A 17,020-nucleotide genomic window follows, 5' to 3' on the forward strand; every position below is an offset into this window, starting at 1 on the left:
ATCATCACTATTATCATCCTTATCATCATCATCATCACTATTATCATCCTTATCATCATCATCATCACTATTATCATCCTTATCATCATCATCATCACTATTATCATCCTTATCATCATCATAATCACTATTATCATCATCATCATCACTATTATCATCCTTATCATCATCATCATCACTGTTATCATCCTTATCATCATCATCATCATCACTATTATCATCATCATCACTATTATCATCCTTATCATCATCATCATCACTATCATCATCATTATCATCACTATTATCATCATTATCATCATCATCACTATTATCATCCTTATGATCATCATCATCACTATTATCATCCTTATCATCATCACTATTTTCATCATCATCATCATCATCACTATTATCATCCTTATCATCATCATCACTGTTATCATCCTTATCATCATCATCATCACTATTATCATCCTTATCATCATCATCATCACTATTATCATCATTATCATCACTATTATCATCCTTATCATCATCATCATCATCACTTTTATCATCATCATCATCATCACTATTATCATCCTTATCATCATCATCATCACTATTATCATCCTTATCATTATCATCACTATTATCATCCTTATCATTATCATCACTATTATCATCCTTATCATCATCATCACTATTATCATCCTTATCATCATCATCATCACTATTATAATCATTATCATCATCATCATCATCATCATCATCACTATTATCATCATCATCATCATCACTATTATCATCATTATCATCATCATCACTATTATCATCCTTATGATCATCATCATCACTATTATCATCCTTATCATCATCCCTATTTTCATCATCATCATCATCATCACTATTATCATCCTTATCATCATCATCACTGTTATCATCCTTATCATCATCATCATCACTATTATCATCCTTATCATCATCATCATCACTATTATCATCATTATCATCACTATTATCATCCTTATCATCATCATCATCATCACTTTTATCATCATCATCATCATCACTATTATCATCCTTATCATCATCATCATCACTATTATCATCCTTATCATTATCATCACTATTATCATCCTTATCATTATCATCACTATTATCATCCTTATCATCATCATCACTATTATCATCCTTATCATCATCATCATCACTATTATAATCATTATCATCATCATCATCATCATCATCATCACTATTATCATCATCATCATCATCACTATTATCATCCTTATCATCAGCATCATCACTATTATCATCATCATCATCACTATTATCATTATCATCATCACTATTATCATCCTTACCATCATCATCACTATTATCATCCTTATCATCATCATCATCACTATTATCATCATCATCATCACTGTTATCATCCTTATCATCATCATCACTATTATCATCATCATCATCACTATTATCATCCTTATCATCATCATCACTATTATCATCCTTATCATCATCATCACTATTATCATCCTTATCATCATCATCATCACCATCACTATTATCATCATCATCATCACTATTATCATCATCATCACTATTATCATCATTATCATCATCACTATTATCATCCTTATCATCATCATCACTATTATCATCCTTATCATCACTATTATCATCATCATCATCACCATCACTATTATCATCCATCCTCATCATCATTATCACTATTATCATCATCATCATTATTATCATCACCATCATCACTATTATCATCCTTATCATCATCATCATCACTATTATCATCCTTATCATCATCATCATCACTATTATCATCCTTATCATCACTGTTATCATCCTTATCATCATCATCATCACTATTATCATCCTTATCATCATCATCATCACTATTATCATCCTTATCATCATCATCATCATCACTATTATCATCCCTATCATCATCATCATCACTATTATCATCCTTATCATCATCATCATCATAATTATCATCATCATCATCATCACTATTGTCATCATCATCATCACTATTATCATCCTTATCATCATCATCATCATTATTATCGTCATCATAATCACTATTATCATCATCATCATCACTATTATCATCCTTATCATCATCATCATCATCACTATTATCATCCTTATCATCATCATCATCACTGTTATCATCCTTATCATCATCATCATCACTATTATCATCCTTATCATCATCATCATCATCACTATTATCATCCTTATCATCATCATCATCATCACTATTATCATCCTTATCATTATCATCACTATTATCATCCTTATCATTATCATCACTATTATCATCCTTATCATCATCATCACTATTATCATCCTTATCATCATCATCATCACTATTATAATCATTATCATCATCATCATCATCATCATCATCATCACTATTATCATCATCATCATCATCACTATTATCATCCTTATCATCAGCATCATCACTATTATCATCCTTATCATCACTATTATCATCATCATCATCATCACTATTATCATCCTTATCATCAGCATCATCACTATTATCATCATCATCATCACTATTATCATTATCATCATCACTATTATCATCCTTACCATCATCATCACTATTATCATCCTTATCATCATCATCATCACTATTATCATCATCATCATCACTGTTATCATCCTTATCATCATCATCACTATTATCATCATCATCATCACTATTATCATCCTTATCATCATCATCACTATTATCATCCTTATCATCATCATCACTATTATCATCCTTATCATCATCATCATCACCATCACTATTATCATCATCATCATCACTATTATCATCATCATCACTATTATCATCATTATCATCATCACTATTATCATCCTTATCATCATCATCACTATTATCATCCTTATCATCACTATTATCATCATCATCATCACCATCACTATTATCATCCATCCTCATCATCATTATCACTATTATCATCATCATCATTATTATCATCACCATCATCACTATTATCATCCTTATCATCATCATCATCACTATTATCATCCTTATCATCATCATCATCACTATTATCATCCTTATCATCACTGTTATCATCCTTATCATCATCATCATCACTATTATCATCCTTATCATCATCATCATCACTATTATCATCCTTATCATCATCATCATCATCACTATTATCATCCCTATCATCATCATCATCACTATTATCATCCTTATCATCATCATCATCATAATTATCATCATCATCATCATCACTATTGTCATCATCATCATCACTATTATCATCCTTATCATCATCATCATCATTATTATCGTCATCATAATCACTATTATCATCATCATCATCACTATTATCATCCTTATCATCATCATCATCATCACTATTATCATCCTTATCATCATCATCATCACTGTTATCATCCTTATCATCATCATCATCACTATTATCATCCTTATCATCATCATCATCATCACTATTATCATCCTTATCATCATCATCATCATCACTATTATCATCCCTATCATCATCATCATCATCACTATTATCATCCTTATCATCATCATCATCATAATTATCATCATTATCATCATCACTATTATCATCCTTATCATCATCATCACTATTATCATCATTATCATCATCATCACTATTATCATCCTTATCATTATCATCATCATCATCATCACTATTATCATCCTTATCATCATCACTATTATCATCCTTATCATCACTATTATCATCCTTATCATCATCATCACTATTATCATCCTTATCATCACTATTATCATCCTTATCATCATCATCATCATCACTATTATCATCATCATCATCATCACTATTATCATCCCTATCATCATCATCATCACTATTATCATCCTTATCATCATCATCATCATAATTATCATCATTATCATCATCACTATTATCATCCTTATCATCATCACTATTATCATTATCATCATCATCACTATTATCATCCTTATCATCATCATCATCATCACTATTATCATCCTCATCATCATCACTATTATCATCCTTATCATCATTATCATCATCACTATTATCATCCTTATCATCACTATTATCATCCTTATCATCATCATCATCACTATTATCATCCTTATCATCACTATCATCATTCTTATCATCATCACTATTATCATCATCATCATCACTATTATCATCATCATCATCATCACTATTATCATCCTCATCATCATCACTATTATCATCCTTATCATCATCACTATTATCATCCTTATCATCATCATCACTATTATCATCCTTATCATCATCATCATCACTATTATCATCCTTATCATCATCATCATCATCATCACTATTATCATCCTTATCATCATCAATATTATCATCCTCATCATCACTATTATCATCATCATCACTATTATCATCCTTATCATCATCATCACTATTATCATCCTTATCATCATCATCACTATTATCATCCTTATCATCATAATCATCACTATTATCATCATCACTATTATCATCCTTATCATCACTATTATCATCATCATCATCACTATTATCATCATCATCACTATTATCATCCTTATCATCATCATTACCATCATCATCACTATTATCATCATCATCACCTTCATCATTATTATTACCATCATCATCATCATCATTACTATCATCATCACCTTCATCATTATTACTATCATCATCACCTTCATCATTATTACCATCATCATCATCATTACCATCATCATCATTATTACTATCATCATCATCATCACTATTACCATCATCATCATCACCACCATCATCACTCTCATCATCATCATGACTATCATCATCATCATCACCATGTGTGTGTGTGTGTGTGTTACCTGAGGTTCAGGTAGGTCAGGGCCTGCAGGTTGACCAGAGCATCAGGTAGAGACCTGAGACAGTTCTGGTAAAGGTTGAGACTCTCCAGGGAGACGAAGAGACAGACGTCCAGAGGAAGGTCGGCTAGCCGGTTCCTGGACAGATCTGACCACACGGAGATCAGGTGGCGGTCAGAGGGAGGAAGAGGAGAAACAGCTGAAAAAGGACATTGTCAACCTGGCTCCGCCCCTCATTACCTCATCACCAGAAGTCACTGTCCGTCCCGAGGGACCACCAGAAGTCACCGTCCGTCCCGAAGGACCACCAGAAGTCACCGTCCGTCCCGAGGGACCACCAGAAGTCACCGTCCGTCCCGAAGGACCACCAGAAGACACCGTCCGTCCTGAGGGACCACCAGAAGTCACTGTCCGTCCCGAGGGACCACCAGAAGTCACTGTCCGTCCCGAGGGACCACCAGAAGTCACCGTCCGTCCCGAAGGACCACCAGAAGACACGGTCCGTCCCGAAGGACCACCAGAAGTCACCGTCCGTCCCGAAGGACCACCAGAAGTCACTGTCCGTCCCGAGGGACCACCAGAAGTCACCGTCCGTCCCGAAGGACCACCAGAAGTCACTGTCCGTCCCGAGGGACCACCAGAAGTCACCGTCCGTCCCGAAGGACCACCAGAAGACACGGTCCGTCCCGAAGGACCACCAGAAGTCACCGTCCGTCCCGAAGGACCACCAGAAGTCACTGTCCGTCCCGAGGGACCACCAGAAGTCACCGTCCGTCCCGAAGGACCACCAGAAGTCACCGTCCGTCCCGAAGGACCACCAGAAGTCACCGTCCGTCCCGAAGGACCACCAGAAGTCACTGTCCGTCCCGAGGGACCACCAGAAGTCACCGTCCGTCCCGAAGGACCACCAGAAGACACGGTCCGTCCCGAGGGACCACCAGAAGTCACCGTCCGTCCCGAAGGACCACCAGAAGTCACTGTCCGTCCCGAGGGACCACCAGAAGTCACCGTCCGTCCCGAAGGACCACCAGAAGACACGGTCCGTCCCGAAGGACCACCAGAAGTCACTGTCCGTCCCGAGGGACCACCAGAAGACACGGTCCGTCCCGAGGGACCACCAGAAGACACGGTCCGTCCCGAGGGACCACCAGAAGACACGGTCCGTCCCGAGGGACCACCAGAAGTCACTGTCCGTCCCGAGGGACCACCAGAAGACACGGTCCGTCCCGAGGGACCACCAGAAGTCACTGTCCGTCCCGAGGGACCAGCAGAAGTCACGGTCCGTCCCGAGGGACCAGCAGAAGACACGGTCCGTCCCGAGGGACCACCAGAAGTCACTGTCCGTCCCGAGGGACCACCAGAAGACACGGTCCGTCCCGAGGGACCACCAGAAGACACGGTCCGTCCCGAGGGACCACCAGAAGTCAACGTCCCGAGGGACCACCAGAAGTCACTGTCCGTCCCGAGGGACCACCAGAAGTCACTGTCCGTCCCGAGGGACCACCAGAAGACACGGTCCGTCCCGAGGGACCACCAGAAGACACGGTCCGTCCCGAGGGACCACCAGAAGTCAACGTCCCGAGGGACCACCAGAAGTCACCGTCCGTCCCGAGGGACCACCAGAAGAACCAGAAGACACGGTCCGTCCCGAGGGACCACCAGAAGTCACTGTCCGTCCCGAGGGACCACCAGAAGACACGGTCCGTCCCGAGGGACCACCAGAAGTCACTGTCCGTCCCGAGGGACCACCAGAAGTCACGGTCCGTCCCGAGGGACCAGCAGAAGTCACCGTCCCGAGGGACCAGCAGAAGTCACCGTCCGTCCCGAGGGACCACCAGAAGACACGGTCCGTCCCGAGGGACCACCAGAAGACACGGTTCGTCCCGAGGGACCACCAGAAGTCACTGTCCGTCCCGAGGGACCACCAGAAGTCACGGTCCGTCCCGAGGGACCAGCAGAAGTCACCGTCCCGAGGGACCAGCAGAAGTCACCGTCCCGAGGGACCAGCAGAAGACACAGTCCGTCCCGAGGGACCACCAGAAGACACAGTCCGTCCCGAGGGACCACCAGAAGTCACTGTCCGTCCCGAGGGACCACCAGAAGACAAGGTCCGTCCCGAGGGACCACCAGAAGACACGGTCCGTCAAGAGGGACCACCATAAGTCACAGTCCCGAGGGACCACCAGAAGTCACGGTCCGTCCCGAGGGACCACCAGAAGACACCGTCCGTCCCGAGGGACCACCAGAAGTCACCGTCCCGAGGGACCACCAGAAGTCACGGTCCGTCCCGAGGGACCACCAGAAGACACCGTCCGTCCCGAGGGACCACCAGAAGTCACCGTCCCGAGGGACCACCAGAAGTCACCGTCCCGAGGGACCACCAGAAGTCACCGTGCCGAGGGACCACCAGAAGTCACCGTCCGTCCCGAGGGACCACCAGAAGACTGCGTCCGTCCCGAGGGACCACCAGAAGTCACTGTCCGTCCCGAGGGACCACCAGAAGTCACTGTCCGTCCCGAGGGACCACCAGAAGACACCGTCCGTCCCGAGGGACCACCAGAAGACACCGTCCGTCCCGAGGGACCACCAGAAGTCACTGTCCGTCCCGAGAGACCACCAGAAGTCACTGTCCGTCCCGAGGGACCATCAGAAGACACGGTCCGTCCCGAGGGACCACCAGAAGTCACCGTCCCGAGGGACCACCAGAAGTCACCGTCCGTCCCGAGGGACCACCAGAAGACTGCGTCCGTCCCGAGGGACCACCAGAAGTCACCGTCCGTCCCGAGGGACCACCAGAAGTCACTGTCCGTCCCGAGGGACCACCAGAAGACACCGTCCGTCCCGAGGGACCACCAGAAGTCACCGTCCGTCCCGAGGGACCACCAGAAGACTGCGTCCGTCCCGAGGGACCACCAGAAGTCACCGTCCCGAGGGACCAGCAGAAGTCACCGTCCGTACCGAGGGACCACCAGAAGTCACCGTCCGTCCCGAGGGACCACCAGAAGTCACCGTCCGTCCCGAGGGACCACCAGAAGACACCGTCCCGAAGGACCACCAGAAGTCACCGTCCGTCCCGAGGGACCACCAGAAGACACCGTCTGTCCCGAGGGACCACCAGAAGTCACTGTCCGTCCTGAGGGACCACCAGAAGTCACCACCAGAAGACACCGTCCCGAAGGACCACCAGAAGTCACCGTCCGTCCCGAGGGACCACCAGAAGACACCGTCCCGAAGGACCACCAGAAGTCACCGTCCGTCCCGAGGGACCACCAGAAGTCACCACCAGAAGACACCGTCCCGAAGGACCACCAGAAGTCACCGTCCCGAGGGACCACCAGAAGTCACCGTCCGTCCCGAGGGACCACCAGAAGTCACCGTCCGTCCCGAGGGACCACCAGAAGTCACCGTCCGTCCCGAGGGACCACCAGAAGTCACCGTCCATCCAGAGGGACCACCAGAAGTCACCGTCCGTCCCGAGGGACCACCAGAAGACACCGTCCGTCCCGAGGGACCACCAGAAGTCACCGTCCCGAGGGACCACCAGAAGTCACCACCAGAAGACACCGTCCCGAAGGACCACCAGAAGTCACCGTCCGTCCCGAGGGACCACCAGAAGTCACCGTCCCGAGGGACCACCAGAAGACACCGTCCGTCCCGAGGGACCACCAGAAGACACCGTCCGTCCTGAGGGACTACCAGAAGTCACCACCAGAAGACACCGTCCGTCCCGAGGGACTACCAGAAGTCACCACCAGAAGACACCGTCCCGAAGGACCACCAGAAGTCACCGTCCGTCCCGAGGGACCACCAGAAGTCACCACCAGAAGACACCGTCCCGAAGGACCACCAGAAGTCACCACCAGAAGACACCGTCCCGAAGGACCACCAGAAGTCACTGTCCGTCCCGAGGGACCACCAGAAGTCACCGTCCGTCCCGAGGGACCACCAGAAGTCACCGTCCCGAGGGACCAGCAGAAGTCACCGTCCGTACCGAGGGACCACCAGAAGTCACCGTCCGTCCCGAGGGACCACCAGAAGTCACCGTCCGTCCCGAGGGACCACCAGAAGACACCGTCCCGAAGGACCACCAGAAGTCACCGTCCGTCCCGAGGGACCACCAGAAGACACCGTCTGTCCCGAGGGACCACCAGAAGTCACTGTCCGTCCTGAGGGACCACCAGAAGTCACCACCAGAAGACACCGTCCCGAAGGACCACCAGAAGTCACCGTCCGTCCCGAGGGACCACCAGAAGACACCGTCCCGAAGGACCACCAGAAGTCACCGTCCGTCCCGAGGGACCACCAGAAGTCACCACCAGAAGACACCGTCCCGAAGGACCACCAGAAGTCACCGTCCCGAGGGACCACCAGAAGTCACCGTCCGTCCCGAGGGACCACCAGAAGTCACCGTCCGTCCCGAGGGACCACCAGAAGTCACCGTCCGTCCCGAGGGACCACCAGAAGTCACCGTCCATCCAGAGGGACCACCAGAAGTCACCGTCCGTCCCGAGGGACCACCAGAAGACACCGTCCGTCCCGAGGGACCACCAGAAGTCACCGTCCCGAGGGACCACCAGAAGTCACCACCAGAAGACACCGTCCCGAAGGACCACCAGAAGTCACCGTCCGTCCCGAGGGACCACCAGAAGTCACCGTCCCGAGGGACCACCAGAAGACACCGTCCGTCCCGAGGGACCACCAGAAGACACCGTCCGTCCTGAGGGACTACCAGAAGTCACCACCAGAAGACACCGTCCGTCCCGAGGGACTACCAGAAGTCACCACCAGAAGACACCGTCCCGAAGGACCACCAGAAGTCACCGTCCGTCCCGAGGGACCACCAGAAGTCACCACCAGAAGACACCGTCCCGAAGGACCACCAGAAGTCACCACCAGAAGACACCGTCCCGAAGGACCACCAGAAGTCACTGTCCGTCCCGAGGGACCACCAGAAGTCACCGTCCGTCCCGAGGGACCACCAGAAGACACCGTCCGTCCCGAGGGACCACCAGAAGACACCGTCCGTCCTGAGGGACCACCAGAAGTCACCACCAGAAGACACCGTCCCGAAGGACCACCAGAAGTCACCGTCCGTCCCGAGGGACCACCAGAAGTCACCGTCCCGAGGGACCACCAGAAGTCACCGTCCGTCCCGAGGGACCACCAGAAGACACCGTCCGTCCCGAGGGACCACCAGAAGTCACCGTCCGTCCCGAGGGACCACCAGAAGTCACCGTCCGTCCCGAGGGACCACCAGAAGACTGCGTCCGTCCCGAAGGACCACCAGAAGTCACCGTCCCGAGGGACCACCAGAAGTCACCGTCCGTCCCGAGGGACCACCAGAAGACACCGTCCGTCCCGAGGGACCACCAGAAGTCACTGTCCCGAGGGACCACCAGAAGTCACCGTCCGTCCCGAGGGACCACCAGAAGACACCGTCCGTCCCGAGGGACCACCAGAAGTCACCGTCCGTCCCGAGGGACCACCAGAAGACTGCGTCCGTCCCGAGGGACCACCAGAAGTCACCGTCCGTCCTGAGGGACCACCAGAAGACACCGTCCGTCCCGAGGGACCACCAGAAGTCACCGTCCGTCCCGAGGGACCACCAGAAGACACCGTCCGTCCTGAGGGACCACCAGAAGACACCGTCCGTCCCGAGGGACCACCAGAAGTCACCGTCCGTCCCGAGGGACCAGCAGAAGTCACCGTTCGTCCCGAGGGACCACCAGAAGACACCGTCCGTCCCGAGGGACCACCAGAAGTCACCGTGCCGAGGGACCACCAGAAGTCACCGTCCGTCCCGAGGGACCACCAGAAGACTGCGTCCGTCCCGAGGGACCACCAGAAGTCACTGTCCGTCCCGAGGGACCACCAGAAGTCACTGTCCGTCCCGAGGGACCACCAGAAGACACCGTCCGTCCCGAGGGACCACCAGAAGACACCGTCCGTCCCGAGGGACCACCAGAAGTCACTGTCCGTCCCGAGAGACCACCAGAAGTCACTGTCCGTCCCGAGGGACCATCAGAAGACACGGTCCGTCCCGAGGGACCACCAGAAGTCACCGTCCCGAGGGACCACCAGAAGTCACCGTCCGTCCCGAGGGACCACCAGAAGACTGCGTCCGTCCCGAGGGACCACCAGAAGTCACCGTCCGTCCCGAGGGACCACCAGAAGTCACTGTCCGTCCCGAGGGACCACCAGAAGACACCGTCCGTCCCGAGGGACCACCAGAAGTCACCGTCCGTCCCGAGGGACCACCAGAAGACTGCGTCCGTCCCGAGGGACCACCAGAAGTCACCGTCCCGAGGGACCAGCAGAAGTCACCGTCCGTACCGAGGGACCACCAGAAGTCACCGTCCGTCCCGAGGGACCACCAGAAGTCACCGTCCGTCCCGAGGGACCACCAGAAGACACCGTCCCGAAGGACCACCAGAAGTCACCGTCCGTCCCGAGGGACCACCAGAAGACACCGTCTGTCCCGAGGGACCACCAGAAGTCACTGTCCGTCCTGAGGGACCACCAGAAGTCACCACCAGAAGACACCGTCCCGAAGGACCACCAGAAGTCACCGTCCGTCCCGAGGGACCACCAGAAGACACCGTCCCGAAGGACCACCAGAAGTCACCGTCCGTCCCGAGGGACCACCAGAAGTCACCACCAGAAGACACCGTCCCGAAGGACCACCAGAAGTCACCGTCCCGAGGGACCACCAGAAGTCACCGTCCGTCCCGAGGGACCACCAGAAGTCACCGTCCGTCCCGAGGGACCACCAGAAGTCACCGTCCGTCCCGAGGGACCACCAGAAGTCACCGTCCATCCAGAGGGACCACCAGAAGTCACCGTCCGTCCCGAGGGACCACCAGAAGACACCGTCCGTCCCGAGGGACCACCAGAAGTCACCGTCCCGAGGGACCACCAGAAGTCACCACCAGAAGACACCGTCCCGAAGGACCACCAGAAGTCACCGTCCGTCCCGAGGGACCACCAGAAGTCACCGTCCCGAGGGACCACCAGAAGACACCGTCCGTCCCGAGGGACCACCAGAAGACACCGTCCGTCCTGAGGGACTACCAGAAGTCACCACCAGAAGACACCGTCCGTCCCGAGGGACTACCAGAAGTCACCACCAGAAGACACCGTCCCGAAGGACCACCAGAAGTCACCGTCCGTCCCGAGGGACCACCAGAAGTCACCACCAGAAGACACCGTCCCGAAGGACCACCAGAAGTCACCACCAGAAGACACCGTCCCGAAGGACCACCAGAAGTCACTGTCCGTCCCGAGGGACCACCAGAAGTCACCGTCCGTCCCGAGGGACCACCAGAAGTCACCGTCCCGAGGGACCAGCAGAAGTCACCGTCCGTACCGAGGGACCACCAGAAGTCACCGTCCGTCCCGAGGGACCACCAGAAGTCACCGTCCGTCCCGAGGGACCACCAGAAGACACCGTCCCGAAGGACCACCAGAAGTCACCGTCCGTCCCGAGGGACCACCAGAAGACACCGTCTGTCCCGAGGGACCACCAGAAGTCACTGTCCGTCCTGAGGGACCACCAGAAGTCACCACCAGAAGACACCGTCCCGAAGGACCACCAGAAGTCACCGTCCGTCCCGAGGGACCACCAGAAGACACCGTCCCGAAGGACCACCAGAAGTCACCGTCCGTCCCGAGGGACCACCAGAAGTCACCACCAGAAGACACCGTCCCGAAGGACCACCAGAAGTCACCGTCCCGAGGGACCACCAGAAGTCACCGTCCGTCCCGAGGGACCACCAGAAGTCACCGTCCGTCCCGAGGGACCACCAGAAGTCACCGTCCGTCCCGAGGGACCACCAGAAGTCACCGTCCATCCAGAGGGACCACCAGAAGTCACCGTCCGTCCCGAGGGACCACCAGAAGACACCGTCCGTCCCGAGGGACCACCAGAAGTCACCGTCCCGAGGGACCACCAGAAGTCACCACCAGAAGACACCGTCCCGAAGGACCACCAGAAGTCACCGTCCGTCCCGAGGGACCACCAGAAGTCACCGTCCCGAGGGACCACCAGAAGACACCGTCCGTCCCGAGGGACCACCAGAAGACACCGTCCGTCCTGAGGGACTACCAGAAGTCACCACCAGAAGACACCGTCCGTCCCGAGGGACTACCAGAAGTCACCACCAGAAGACACCGTCCCGAAGGACCACCAGAAGTCACCGTCCGTCCCGAGGGACCACCAGAAGTCACCACCAGAAGACACCGTCCCGAAGGACCACCAGAAGTCACCACCAGAAGACACCGTCCCGAAGGACCACCAGAAGTCACTGTCCGTCCCGAGGGACCACCAGAAGTCACCGTCCGTCCCGAGGGACCACCAGAAGACACCGTCCGTCCCGAGGGACCACCAGAAGACACCGTCCGTCCTGAGGGACCACCAGAAGTCACCACCAGAAGACACCGTCCCGAAGGACCACCAGAAGTCACCGTCCGTCCCGAGGGACCACCAGAAGTCACCGTCCCGAGGGACCACCAGAAGTCACCGTCCGTCCCGAGGGACCACCAGAAGACACCGTCCGTCCCGAGGGACCACCAGAAGTCACCGTCCGTCCCGAGGGACCACCAGAAGTCACCGTCCGTCCCGAGGGACCACCAGAAGACTGCGTCCGTCCCGAAGGACCACCAGAAGTCACCGTCCCGAGGGACCACCAGAAGTCACCGTCCGTCCCGAGGGACCACCAGAAGACACCGTCCGTCCCGAGGGACCACCAGAAGTCACTGTCCCGAGGGACCACCAGAAGTCACCGTCCGTCCCGAGGGACCACCAGAAGACACCGTCCGTCCCGAGGGACCACCAGAAGTCACCGTCCGTCCCGAGGGACCACCAGAAGACTGCGTCCGTCCCGAGGGACCACCAGAAGTCACCGTCCGTCCTGAGGGACCACCAGAAGACACCGTCCGTCCCGAGGGACCACCAGAAGTCACCGTCCGTCCCGAGGGACCACCAGAAGACACCGTCCGTCCTGAGGGACCACCAGAAGACACCGTCCGTCCCGAGGGACCACCAGAAGTCACCGTCCGTCCCGAGGGACCAGCAGAAGTCACCGTTCGTCCCGAGGGACCACCAGAAGACACCGTCCGTCCCGAGGGACCACCAGAAGTCACCGTCCCGAGGGACCACCAGAAGTCACCGTCCGTCCCGAGGGACCACCAGAAGTCACCGTCCCGAGGGACCACCAGAAGTCACCGTCCCGAGGGACCACCAGAAGACACCGTCCGTCCCGAGGGACCACCAGAAGACACCGTCCGTCCCGAGGGACCACCAGAAGACACCGTCCGTCCTGAGGGACCACCAGAAGTCACCACCAGACGACACCGTCCCGAAGGACCACCAGAAGTCACCGTCCGTCCCGAGGGACCACCAGAAGACACCGTCCCGAAGGACCACCAGAAGTCACCGTCCGTCCCGAGGGACCACCAGAAGTCACCGTCCCGAGGGACCACCAGAAGACACCGTCCGTCCCGAGGGACCACCAGAAGACACCGTCCGTCCTGAGGGACCACCAGAAGACACCGTCCGTCCTGAGGGACCACCAGAAGTCACCACCAGAAGACACCGTCCCGAAGGACCACCAGAAGTCACCGTCCGTCCCGAGGGACCACCAGAAGACACCGTCCCGAAGGACCACCAGAAGTCACCGTCCGTCCCGAGGGACCACCAGAAGTCACCACCAGAAGACACCGTCCCGAAGGACCACCAGAAGTCACCACCAGAAGACACCGTCCCGAAGGACCACCAGAAGTCACCGTCCCGAGGGACCACCAGAAGTCACCGTCCGTCCCGAGGGACCACCAGAAGTCACCGTCCGTCCCGAGGGACCACCAGAAGTCACCGTCCGTCCCGAGGGACCACCAGAAGTCACCGTCCGTCCCGAGGGACCACCAGAAGTCACCGTCCGTCCCGAGGGACCACCAGAGGACACGGTTTAATCATCATCAGTCATCTACTGGTCTGATTGGTTGGCTCTGAGTATCCGTTTGTTTTCTCCTTCTACCCCGCACGCGGCCGCAATCCAGGTGGGCGGAGCTTCTGTCTCCTCATCGGACGGTAAAAACAAAACAAAGCCAGACAGGTGTGTTCTCACCTTTCCTCACGTAAAAACACGCGGAACGCTCGTTACTGGCCCGGAGTCCCCCTCCCCACGGTGATCCCCGTCCAGCCAAGATCTGGGCCGGTTCTACCGTCGTGTTTACATCCCCCATCCTCCAGGCTCCACAGTTAGGATGCTAGCTGTCTGCTCCGGTGTAGCGACACATACTGTACCCCTTACAATGTAGTGTCCCATCCACTTGTCGCCTCACGCGACACCTCCCGCATGAAAACACCCCGTCCCATCTGCAGGAGTCCACTGACTACGGGGGGGGGTCTTTTCACCAGGTAAACACAATAATTTCTTATTTTTACTATTGTTATTATTATTACTATTGTTATTATTCTTAATACTTTTATCATTGTTATTGTTGTTATATTTATCATTATGCAGATTTCAGGTGGTTTCCCAGAATCTGCAGCCAGTAAAACGTCGGGACGGGGGACCATTTAGCAGGGGTACAGCCGGGACCACAACACCGGTGTCCCATCTGGAAGTTGGATCACAAATTTCCCACATGGAAAGAACTAACGCTGCCGAGTGACTGTAGCGGTCCGTGGGACACGGAGCCGCCTGTGAGGGCCCGGTAGCGGGCTGTGCTTACCGGCCGTGGTGGTGTCGGTCAGGTCGTGGTTGGCGGAGCTCCGGGGAAACTCCTTCAGCTTCCTGCCGCTCAGGTTCAGGCTCCCGCTGACCGACGCCTCGTCCAGCGCCCGGTCCACAGAACGGTTCCACGGTACCGGTCCAGCCGGTCCGAGACCATTAGAATTCCCAAAGAAAGCATTGGCAGTGCTGCTGCCGCCTTTCAGCGTAAGGCTGAGTCCGGTGCTGTCCGCAGAGCCCAGCAACACCGAGGCCGCCATTACACGCTCCGGCTGTTAGCTCCCGCTGCTAAGGGCTAACTCCCGCCCAACGGAGCATGCGCAGTTTGGCGCTCCGGCTGTTAGCTCCCGCTGCCAACGGCGATGCGGCGAACCCACCCAACGGAGCATGCGCAGTGTGGCGCTCCGGCTGTTAGCTCCCGCTGCTAACGGCTTACTCCCGCCCAACGGAGCATGCGCAGTGTTGCGCTAAAAGGACGCTGCGCCGAACATGGAGCCGACAAGAAAGTACTAATACTACTAATAATACTACTAGTAATACTATTGGTAATACTACTAATAATACTACTAGTCATACTACTGGTAATACTACTAGTCATACTTCCAGTAATACTACTAGTCATACTATTAGTAATACTACTACTACTACTATTAGTCATACTACTTGTAATAGTAATACTACCCTCAATACCAGAGGGGCGAGGTAGGAAGATTCTAAGGGCCCCACGACTTGATAGGGGCCCAAAAAGATGTAGAAACTATCAAAGAAAATCATGAAAACTTCATAAAAAAATAATAGAAACTTTTTCTAATGTTGTAATAACATATAGAAGAAATATAAACTGATAAACCATTTATATTAAAATAACCTAGTTAGATGTATGCACTGTAATTTAACCATTTATAGGGCACTCAATCAATCGCTTCAAATGAGAAATTTTAACCTAAAATTGTCCTTCTGCTAAGAACCAAGACCTCCACTCTCTTGTTACATAAAAAAGAAATCGTTTCATTCTGAATATGAAAGAAAACAAAGTGATCAAAAATAGTCACTTGCCCCATAAAGGGTTAAACACAGCCCTAGATCTTTATTATTCCCATGAAAAGCAATTTTTTGTTCAGCTTTAGGCAACTGAAGCAAAAACAAAAATCTAAAATTTGCGATCAAGTGGTGGGATCTATGCCATTGTCTTTCATAGGGCCCAAAATTCCTGGCTGCTCAATACTACAGTACAACTGTTAATACTACTACTTTTATATTGTTCTACTCCTAATGCTGCAGTTTTACTACTGATATTAATGATACTAATTTGGCGTAAGTTAGCGGTCCTAGTACAATAAAACATTTACAACAAATCCTGGAGGAAACAGTTTCAGCCCAACTTCCATCAGAACCAACGTGAAGAGTTCCAGTCAGGATTTAGAGCTCATCA

The 17,020-nt window shown here is 51.9% G+C and overlaps 1 protein-coding gene across 6 annotated transcripts in view; it reads right to left on the bottom strand.

Annotated features, from left to right (window-relative positions):
- The window catches only part of lrch3 (leucine-rich repeats and calponin homology (CH) domain containing 3), a 53,122-nt gene extending 37,252 nt beyond the window's left edge, over window positions 1-15,870 (bottom strand). For all 6 annotated transcript variants that reach the window (XR_013771449.1, XM_079246549.1, XM_079246550.1 and 3 more), the window contains exons 1-2: window positions 15,590-15,870; window positions 4,862-5,006 (exon numbers count right to left, since the gene is read on the bottom strand). Coding sequence is in view for 5 of the 6 variants with exons in the window: in XM_079246549.1 (XP_079102675.1) it covers window positions 4,862-5,006; window positions 15,590-15,848 (404 nt within the window). In the remaining variant the exon portion in view is untranslated. The remainder of the gene's footprint in view (window positions 1-4,861; window positions 5,007-15,589) is intronic.
- Between the last annotated feature and the right edge of the window lie 1,150 nt (window positions 15,871-17,020).

This window comes from Telmatherina bonti, assembly GCF_933228915.1.
Source record: "Telmatherina bonti genome assembly, chromosome: 9".
Lineage (NCBI taxonomy): Eukaryota > Metazoa > Chordata > Actinopteri > Atheriniformes > Telmatherinidae > Telmatherina > Telmatherina bonti.